Source organism: Sardina pilchardus, chromosome 16 (genome assembly GCF_963854185.1).
Source record: "Sardina pilchardus chromosome 16, fSarPil1.1, whole genome shotgun sequence".
NCBI lineage: Eukaryota > Metazoa > Chordata > Actinopteri > Clupeiformes > Clupeidae > Sardina > Sardina pilchardus.
In genome coordinates, this window is record NC_085009.1 from 9,603,889 (window position 1) to 9,614,641 (window position 10,753).

General features: G+C 42.6%; 2 protein-coding genes across 2 annotated transcripts in view; one reads left to right on the plus strand and one right to left on the minus strand.

Annotated features, from left to right (window-relative positions):
- Window positions 1-866, plus strand: part of zcchc4 (zinc finger, CCHC domain containing 4) — an 18,600-nt gene extending 17,734 nt beyond the window's left edge. Inside the window, exon 13 of the mRNA XM_062515714.1 lies at window positions 239-866. Within this exon, the coding sequence (XP_062371698.1) occupies window positions 239-356 (118 nt within the window). The 3' untranslated portion in view covers window positions 357-866. The remainder of the gene's footprint in view (window positions 1-238) is intronic.
- Window positions 718-10,715, minus strand: mfsd8 (major facilitator superfamily domain containing 8). The gene is made up of 12 exons (XM_062515713.1): window positions 10,312-10,715; window positions 9,846-9,919; window positions 9,531-9,574; window positions 8,571-8,811; window positions 8,359-8,472; window positions 7,192-7,336; window positions 6,386-6,444; window positions 5,715-5,823; window positions 5,404-5,538; window positions 4,785-4,888; window positions 3,298-3,527; window positions 718-2,128 (listed from the first exon to the last, which is right to left on the minus strand). Exons 1-12 carry the CDS (start codon window positions 10,371-10,373, stop codon window positions 1,922-1,924), a joined length of 1,524 nt encoding a protein of 507 aa, XP_062371697.1. The 5' UTR covers window positions 10,374-10,715; the 3' UTR covers window positions 718-1,921.
- Window positions 10,716-10,753: the final 38 nt, after the last annotated feature.

The following is a 10,753-nucleotide window of genomic DNA, read 5'->3' on the forward strand; positions in this document are numbered from 1 at the left end:
GATACTCTTGGTCTGAATATGCCTGAAACTATGGTACACCAACAAAAATAGACACTATGCACTGCCACAAAAACAAGAAGCACACAGAAATAAAAAAGTGAACCTGTGCTCAGCAACTATTGGGCCTACAGAAACCCAGAAAGGGGAAGTAGTGGGGTCAACACTGGTCAACCAGAACAGACGTTCGGAGGCCTTTTCAAACACGTGAGTAAGGTTTTGTGTGTTTTTGCACTCTCAGGAGGCTGCAACCGAAGGGGAAAGCCAAGGGCCCTGGCCAAACGACACGCGCGGCCGCCGGAAGGCCAGCCAAGAAGAGGAGCCGAAAAGCACACAGGAAGAAGCCAAGCGTTACGTAAAACTCCAATCGTGCATAACAGGATACTTAGAGAGTCCCCGGGAGCGATGACATCCAAGTCCATGTTGTGGATCGGTGCTGCCATTTTCTCTGAATTTCGGTTCAGGACAACCTACGACTCTTCCCAAGATTTGTTTTTTTCTAGTTCATCTGACTTGGCTCCTTAAACCCATTCCGTGTGTGCGTGTGCGTGTGCGTGTGCGTGTGCGTGTGCTCGCTCTAGGCAGATAAGTGCCTTTTAACCTTGAATTCATAGATGACAAATATTTTGGATACTATCAGGATACTCCACTGTAAACTTGCTCACTTATACAAACACAATCTACTACATCTGTATGCACACAAAATTCTGACAAAAACAGTGACCATGGTAAGTGTTTAATACACACAATGAATATCCAGTACTGTCATATACTGTATTAATGGCCCATTCCACCCAATTAAAACTTGTCTCCAAGTTTGTTACCAGTGTTTTACAGTTGAGTTCTCTGGACATTCAATAAAATGTTATTTAAAGTACTATTTTAGAATTGTTTACTTGTCAGAAAATACTGTACAAACTGTGTTCAAATACAGGCGAGTCTCAGGAGATGATGTGCAAACATTAGCATTGCAAATATGCACAACTTGGTCATATTAGCACCCCTTGTAATTAAATATTATTAACAATTTGTTTTCACATACATATGCACAATTACAGATGTGTTAGTGAGTACAAGCAGAGCTGAGAACAAGTAAACCATACCTGTATATCAATCATTGGTCTTACAGTGAGAGATATGAGTCATTACAGAGGTTTGGAAGTGAATCCAAACACCTTGATGTTGGGCTTTCAAACCCATCTCACTCATTTAGCCTTGGCTTTTTAGGAGCCAAGCAGAGCAGTTGTTACATTGTTTTATCCTAAAAATGTGCGTATGTGAATTCTCTAGCATGTTCAGGGGTGAATTGTAACTAGTCAATGAACATAAGAGTGTTGTCTGCTTGCTTGATAATAGTCAAAATCCCACACACTTAAATTCAGTAATTTGAGGAGATAGCAATAATCAAACCGTTAGCTCGATGGTGTTTTGAGCCCCCAACGTCATCTTCCAGGCAGCGCTGCCACTGCTGACTTAAAGGCACTTAAAGGCATCCTACCCCTAACCCTAACCTTAACCCATGCCTAACCCTAGCGCCTTCCAGGCAGCGCTGCCTTGAAGACAACGTTGGGGGCTCAAAACACCAAGAAACAAACCGGCTCGTTAACCCAGCTTAATATCAGTTTGGAACCGTCCATTGGGAATGTGCAGCCGTCAATGCTACCTTCCCGTTACTTAGTGTTTCTTCAGTGCGTTTTTACAGTCAGTAACGGCACAACGTTCTCAGGCTTCAAACGTAGAAGTCTCAAAGGAGCAGAACAAGAAGTAGAGGTCCCACAACATTAAAACCAACTCGCACAAGAGCTTAAAAAAACGATTTAAAAAGTCTCATCAGGTCCCTATCCATTCATATCACAACTCCACACATCCATCCATCCGTTCGTTTCTCTCTCGTGCTCTCTCCACCCGTCCTTTCCCCACTCCGTCACTCCAGTAAGCGTCCGTGTCGGACGGAGAAGGCGATGAGGCGCTTGTACATGCCGGCCAGCAGCAGGGTGGCGGAGAGCACGATGCCGCAGATGAGGCTGAAGGCCCAGCGGGGGCCCAGCAGCGTGTACACCTGAGACACGAACACCGGGCCCAGGGTCCGAGCACCGCTGCCCGACGCCGTCAGCCAGCCCATGTACACACCCTACACACACACACACAAACAAACACACACACACACACACACACACACACACACACAGAGAGAGAAAGAGAAAGAGAGTTATGTACATATGTACAAATACAGATGCAGTCACATCATTGCCACAACATTGCATCAGTCAAATACAGATTCAGTAGTAGCCATCGTCAGAGTTTCGTATGCAAGTCACAAAATCATATGCAAGGTAGCCAGCATTAAGTATTAACCAACAAAAATAATTTACGGAAGATGTGTTGAAATATTTGTCTAAGGGCTTAAAGGAATAGTTCGGAATTTTGGACATAGGACCTCATTTCCAACTTTACCGAGGTGATATAGGTCGGTGGAGACCGTTTTTATCGCGTTTAGCCCCTTCCTTCAGTTCCAGCGTCCCCATTTGCTAACGCTGGTTTTGAGCTAACACATTTCTACGGTAACATCAGTCTGACATCAACAACAGTCTTACTCACTTCACCGCACACCCGAGACAAGTCAATTAAATCGTCGGACTATCGATATACATGTCCGTGTTGATAGAATAATTTTAGAAATAAAACTAACCTTGCAACTCAATGATTTATTACATTTTGAGGGACTAGTTTCTCAATATCAATCCGCCACTGCCATACAGGGAACAAAGTAGGCTATTGCAATGTGATGCAAGGTTCGTTTTATTTCTAACATGGTTCTATCAACACTAGGCATGTGCATCGATAGTCTGACGTTAAAATGTATTTGTTTCGGGTGTTCTGTGGAGTGTTTTCAGTGGCAGGCTGGATGTTACCGTTGACTTGCGTTATCTTGGCACCAGATTAGCGCGAGATGAACGCTGCAAGTCATAGGAAGGGCAGAAATTCACTGAAAATGGTCTTCACCGACCTATATCACCCAGACTGAGTTGGAAATGAGGTCCTATGTCCAAAATTCCGAACTATTGCTTTAAGCTCTCAATGAACATGGGCTGACTGTGTTTTATGCTATAGGTCATGCAGTCAGTCGATTTGTATGCTTCTGGGACAATGTTGTGTTTATTTTGGATTACTTGTACTTCATGGAAATGGACTTCCCATGAACACCTGAATGCCTAACAATGTGTGCATTTTGGAACAGAGGGAGGCATGCCGTGGTGTGTGTGTGTGTGTGTGTGTGTGTGTGTGTGTGTGTAGTAGTACCTGTGGCTTAGGCCCCAGTATCTTCGAGTAGAGCGTGTAAGACATGACGTTGCAGGCCGAGAAGCCCACTCCGATGAGGAAGTTGGAGATGATGTACTGGGCCAGGTGGATGGCGGGCGTGTACAGGCACCAGGACTGTTCGGCCGGGCAGCCTGTGTACTCCACGGTGGCGTTGGGCGCCAACGCTGCGGTGTCGATTACCTGCTGGGTACGGCTGCTGTTGTGGACGTCTGTGTGTGTGCAGGAGACAGAGCGATGAAATGGAGTTTTAAAGTACAGGTTTATAATATGTTACGGTGATGGTGGTGGTGATTTGGAGAGATCAAAATGTACTAAGTGGAGAAAACATTGAGAATATAACGGTATAAAGAAGGATATTAAAATAAAGATCATACAATCACTTAAATGAAAAAGCCCATAAAAGGGATATTAAGCTTTCCCTATGAAAGGGATATTAAGTTACATAGGAAAGATATCCGCCCACTGTCTTACATAATCCCAGTTTAATGGTCTTCGTCAGGTATGTTAAGTTTCAACCTTGTATCCAACTACATTTGGACTAATGTTAATATACACAAAAAGATCAGTTATGTAACAACATCTCCCTTTACACTGCTAGATTTGTACCCCCAGAACTCCATCTTCACAGTTATTATGGACATCACTGTAACAACAGAGTGCTGAAAATAGCCATCTTGTCATGAAAGACATCACAAAATAACACAGCGTGCAAAAGAAGACCGCAAAATTGCAAGAGACATTCTGTGACAAAAAAGACCAACTAATAGCCCTTATCTCTGACAAGGCATTCCAAAGCTAATGTCGACACAAACACAGCTGTGTCACCTTCAAGATGCTCATGTGACAAACATAGTTTCAAAAACTAGGAGACGAGGAATACACACCAGAGACACAAAATGTGAACGCGTGACCAAGGACCATGGGTGCCTCTCATCATGCCTCCTCGATCCTCAATGCTCGATCCTCGAGGGGCGTTCCCACTGATCTATAACTAACACTGGATAGACTATCCCATTGTTTCCCCCCCATCATTCTTTATGTAGATCAGTGAGGATCGAGGCATCGAGGAGCGAGGGAGGACGTATAAACGCTGCATGAAACGCACCCCATGTGTACTAGTCTAGTCTACTAGAGAGGAGGATGTAACAAACTGAGGAATACAACTGAACTAGGTAAGTATTTAGTATAAAACAAATACTAAAACTTTTAGATGATGCCAATACTTATTTTGACTTCTGAATATTAAATGAAATGTATATGTGAAGTGCAAACAATTTCCACGCAATACTTCATAATACATTCTTTCAGTTAATGTGTCATCTCTGTACTTTGATTACATACCATAGTATTTTTGGCTGCTAGGGTGCGTCTAGATTTCTAGGCTAACAACCCTGCTCTTCTTGTTAGAACTGGCTGATTTATACATGTTATATACTTAGGGAGGGAATTAGTCTTGTGCTGCCTACCTGCCCACTGAATCTTGGGGTACTGGTTGCCCCAGGGAAGAAGGATGAAGAAGCCACAGAAGATGATGGCAAGACCTCCCAGAAGCACTGGCCGATCCCCAACCCTGACATAGAACACAGATGGATACAGGTTAAATTAATGATGCTGATTTACCCAGCATAGTGCATAGCATTTTAATGAAGACTAATTTCCAAGACTTCAACTGTTTCTGGTTGTCAAAGTGACACCTGACACAGACACCATAACCCCAAGGGTAAATTAAATAAATCATGTTGTTCCCTCTATTTACCACACAACACCTGGTTTTGTTATCTATTTACAGAAAGGGGAAGCTACAGCTCTCCTGAGTTAAATGAATCATGCTGTTCATTCATACTAATTCAGAGAGGAAGCTGAGGTGTTTTTTTAGATTATAAAATGACAACTGTTCCGACAAACATCACTTCTTTCTTGGCATTTTATCTTATCTAGTCTCAACATCTGTAGATCGTCCTTCCAGAATTGTTCATTCTATGTGAGGCATCTGCACCCAACAGCCGTACACAGCTACCATGCAGAAGTTGCAGCTTAGCTTTACAGTTAACAGAATGTTTGATCCCTTCCCTCAATTCCACGTACCTCTGGGAGATGACCTTCACTGCGAGGAAGACCAGGATGGACTCAAAGCCAATGCAGGCCAGTATAATCCCATTATACAAAACGGCCTGTCTCCTGGTCCATGCAAACATGTCCATCGACAAAGGTGTGGATATACTACACATGGAGACAAAAAACACAAGAGAGACAAAGATAAAACGTTGCAATAAGTACACTCATGTTGATGTATGTTGTTAATATGTGGGTTTTATATACAGTATATATATATATATATATATATATATTATATAGAATAACGTTAATGAATAATGAAGGTTTGACACAGGACATACGTTTCAAATACGGCGAATATGAAGAGGATGATGAAGAACAGGATGTTGGAGGTCACCACAGCGATCTGGTCAATGTCCCCCTCAACATCTAAAGGAACGGTCATCCGTTCTGAGGTACCAAGGGACAGACAGTTAAAGACAGAATCCCACGACACGTGCACAAATTAGTCACTGGCAACAAACACCAATATCATATCCTGCGAGCACAAACATGCTAGATAAATGAAGAGTTTACCTATATTGCAAGTAATTGGAATACAAATATCTGCTCAAAATGAGTGTTTGTATGTCCTTTTCTAAAACGCAGTGACAACCTACATTATGTTCTATGTTTTTTGAATGATAATTAATATCTACCTATGCTTTGTAAAGCACCACTCAGAATAACTCCCTAAAGGATACATGGGTCAACTTTTTGAGTGATGTTACTGGGCAACCACATAACCAGTTCCATGTGTTCTGATGGGATGATCAGGTAAATGTGCCTACTGATGATTAAAGTTCTTGGGAATCAGAACATAACAGGACCACAATACTTTGCCCAGCAACATTGCTTGAAAAGTTGCCTTGTGTATCATTAGCTTCACAGATTAGAAATATCATGCTCTATCCAGAAAGACATTGTAAAGTTTGTAACATCTACAACAATATATATTGATTTTCAGTTTTACCCTCTGAGACATAGTTGATTGATCGTATCTGCCTTCCGTGGTCATCAACACGATGTTCTCTATTAGGCAAACAAACGCAATGACGCAACAACGTGTGAAACATTAAAGCAGCACTATGGTATTTGGCTCTGAAACTTGTGAATGAGCTAGTCACCCAGAGGGCCTTTCAAATACCGCCAGCTGTAAAACGACAAGAACCCTGCTAGCTGGTGTGTTCTGGCAATCAGCAATGGCATACTATGAAAGGTTTCCTTTCGTTTTTTGTTGTGCGTCCCTACCAGAACACAGAACTGCATAGTACATATCCTGAATGAACACGACGTGTTGATTTGTCCTTCATGACCATATGCCATCAAAATGAATTTGGAAAGATGATACCAAATACAGTAGCCTGATACAAGATGACCAGAGGTCCACTTAAATGAGCGAATAAAAGGTCTCCAATCCCAAGAAAAGCACAAAATCAGTTAACGGGCGTTAAGTGTCGACTCTCGTATACGAACCAAGGCCATCATGTGGCTTGTTAGAGCATGCAGCTGACCCACCCATGTTAATACTTAGGATCGTACTTCATGCATTAAATTAGCAAATACATGTTGCCTAGTAACTGAATTAGTGTTAGTTAAGACAGGCTTTGCCTGGCATTTAACTTGGAGTCCCATGAGTTAAATGACAAAGAATTAAAAACGGCCACTAGCACCAAGAAAATGGCTGCTATGACTGTCAAAGCTATTGAATCCATACCATAAACAACATAACTGCAATACCAAAGAACATTTTAAAGGGACAGGCAGGCAGCATCTCACCTCAGCACCAGGATTACCAGGAGGATGTTGATGATGCCAAAGCATGCTGCTAGCAGGGCTGGAGCGGTGTACATGTTGAACTCCAAGCGAATGAGGTCCACAGACCAGCCGGTCTCGCCAATCACTGATAGAGCTGCTTGCAGAGCTGCAGTCACAACCCAATGAGAAAAATGTCATCTTTCAGTAGATATCTACAACCAGTGGTAACGCTGCATACACATTGACTATGGATTGATATCATCTTAAACTTAACCAGGTTGTCCTTCTGTACGCTTCTCTCAACTTACCAAACATCAGGCACCGATACCAATATATTGGTTTAAAATGTGAAACAAGGTTAGCCTGACGACGTCATACTCAATTCTTATCAGAATATGAGTCTGAAACTGCTCCATTCGGCTGCGATTATGGGGCGTGATTCAACCGATACAGTGCGGGGGGGATAGCGCTGCACTCATTGGATAGACCAAACCAAACAGAACAAGTTATTGGCTGTCAGTATCTGCGAAAACTAAGACAGAAATATGTAGCAGGGTAGGCTATGGAAAACATCCTCCTTCGTTTTTAAAAATAATTCCTTCAAACTGTATGCAATGAACAGCTGGGGAAGTGTGTCGTTAACCCAACGAGCAAACAGACATTTTTAAACAAACGGGAACAACATCACCCAAACATGCTGTTTTAACTGGGTGAAAGTGAAACTGAAGTTTTCCCACATATCCTCGTTGGTCTAAGTGTTCAGAAATAGTTGTGCGAATCCGTGATAAAACCTCCGTTTCAATAGCTAAGATAAACGAAAGGCCAAACTGCATGAACAAATTATGCATTCATAGCCATAGCGTTTCTGTTGCAATCAAAATCAACCTAAGCGAACATGGTCTCACACCCAACTCGTTGAACGAGGACGCATGCAGCCGTGAACGTCACTGCTGTTCATATGTCAATCATCACGTAAAGCCCGCCCTGTGAAATGTGATTGGTCCGAGCAGAAGTGTATCTCGAATAGTAGCAGCTGAACGGAGCAGTGCCAGACCGAAGTTCCCTGCAGAAAAAGAATGGAGGCGGGGCTAAACTTCGGTCTGGCATCCAGGCTAAAACAAGGTACCCAACAGGTACCATTTCCATCTTGTGTTCAAAACCCCTACCCATAATTCCACATGTACAAACCTGGGCCAAGGATGAAGCCCAGAGCCTGGCATGCACTCATGTTGGCCATGGCACTTGTCCTCTCCTTCAGTGACGTGGCTCCAGCGACATATGCCCTCACCACCGCCACATTACCTACAGGGCATTACCAGAGATCATATCATTGTATGCTATAAACAAAGCATTCAGATTATCTACACAATTTTAGGACTGAAGACTCCTGATCAACCAACCTGCCCCGAATCCCACAAATGTTCGCGCCATGAGCATATGGTACTTGTTCTCAGATGAAGGCAGGTACAAGTACGTATAATAGATGTTAGCCGAGACATTGATTAATATGGAGCAGACCAGCGGCTCCCTGCGGGGCCTGTGATTGGACCAGAGGCCAAAAAGGGGAGAGGCCACCATCTGACCCAGGCTGTAGGCCGCCACCACCCAGCCAAGAAAACTGCCGTCTGCAGTGGCATCAATCTGGGGAGACAGCGATGGAGAAATGGAAGTTACTCTTCTCACATGAGGAGAGGTATTTATCATCACTGTAGCTTTTAGAACTGGAAAGCCATTGTCATGCTGTTTGTAGCAATGAAGATTGCTATAAACTTGGTTGGTTAATATATGATGCACCCATTTTTGCAACATACATATTTTGTAATAACAACCGCAACCGTCATAACTTATATACATAATGTGGTAAAGTGTATTCCATATTGGATTTAAGCAGTTCATCACAAAATGCGGCAGTTATTAAATAATGATGTGAAAATGCATCACATTCTGTAAATTTATTCCATAACACACCCACCATCATGTTATCAGTTCGATTGAGGCTGCATATCTGTGTGAATATTTTACTTCTCTCCTCATTCATTTTCTTGCCTTTTCCCTCAAGCAGTAAAAAGAAGCACCATAGTATTCACACATGGCTCTAGTGAATGCAGCCTTTGTTTTTGTCAGGTGAGTGACTGCAACTTGAAGGCAGTCTAGTACAGAAGGCCACTTCTTTAAGTTTCTACTGAGGAAAAGAAACTTTCGGTTCCTTTTTTTTATTTGCTCTAAGCATATTCCTACTTCTGCTTCAACATTCAAATCTCAGAGTCAAATTTAAACCACAATTTCTTAGAGTGAATGTTCTAGTGAGACTCTAACAATAATACACAAGACGGATGAAGTTGATGTTCTCTCTCTCTTACCCTCTGCAGAAAAGGCCATATAGATGTAATCACAATAGTGAAACCTGGAGAAAAAGTATTTTGTATTTCAATGCATAACAATACAACAAAACATGCTTAGCACTACAGTAGACACATGTCACCTCTAAAGTTGAATATGTAGGTCTACTTAATATGACTAATAGAATTAAGTCAAAATGTTCTAGCAAGTTTTTAAAAATGAAGCTTAAAGTCTATTTGGAAAATGGGTCTCCAAATACTCTTAGTTTACCAGACGGCCAAGTCGGCCGCGACATTTATGACATATGACTCATGGCAGGGGTGAACGTGACATACCAACACTGCTGAGAAACATGGTGAAGTACATGACCCGAATGGACCTCCACCTGTTCTTGTACGCGTCATCATCACTACAGACAGAAAGGATGAATGTTTGTAAACAGCATCGGCACTGAACCAATCATTGCATCGTCTGGCTACTTTCGGTTCGATTACTTCAGCGTTGTCTACCAATATGATCTATCCGCACACGAGCCTAGTGTGCAGTTACTTTGAAGGTACAGTAGTGCAATTCTTAGTGGCTGCAAGATACTGTATGAGACACACTTGCAGGGTGTGAGACAGAATCTCTACACGCACAAGGTTAAGTTAATAATGCATTATGGTCACACGACCTAAACATCTCAGAAGTTAGCGATTTACAGCAGTGTCAGCTGGCCGAAAAGGTCAGGTTTGGAGTGCACTGTGGCGTTAGCCATGGCTAACTGGGGTTAGACAGCTGGATAATCGATAAAATACTCACCTGTCGACGTCGCCTTTCAGAAGCGGGGTATTCTCCTCCGACTCCGACTCCAGCAGAGACATTATTTAGCCCTTTTAGAATCAAAATATGCAGGGCAAAGACGCAGCAAACTTTAGGTAGCTAGCACAAAAGCAATGTTACCCATAGAGACCATGTTAGCCTCCTACCTAATCAAATTAAGATTCCACAAGACTACACAGACGGTGATGTTAACTACAATACACTGCTGAAGCGTAAAGCAACATGTTCAATTTAGGTAAATGTTGCACTGACACGAGCACTCTAGAAGGCGTTTGATTTAGACTGAAGTCCAAACTTGTATTGTAACTTAACCTACTACAGATCCCATCATTTGAAGTAGACTACCCCAGAGACTACCCTCACGTGAATGTCAACACTGCAAGTTCTGGGTCTTTCCTGAAAGAGGATTGGGCAAAAATAG

Coding starts and splice junctions, on each gene's coding strand:
- mfsd8 (XM_062515713.1), bottom strand. CDS start 10,373: ATGTCTCTGCTGGAGTCGGAGTCGGAGGAGAATACCCCGCTTCTGAAA. Junction 7,337..8,358: donor GGGCTTCATCCTTGGCCCAG/GTTTGTACATGT, acceptor TTGTGACTGCAG/CTCTGCAAGCAGCTCTATCA. Junction 4,889..5,403: donor GTGAAGGTCATCTCCCAGAG/GTACGTGGAATT, acceptor GTTCTATGTCAG/GGTTGGGGATCGGCCAGTGC.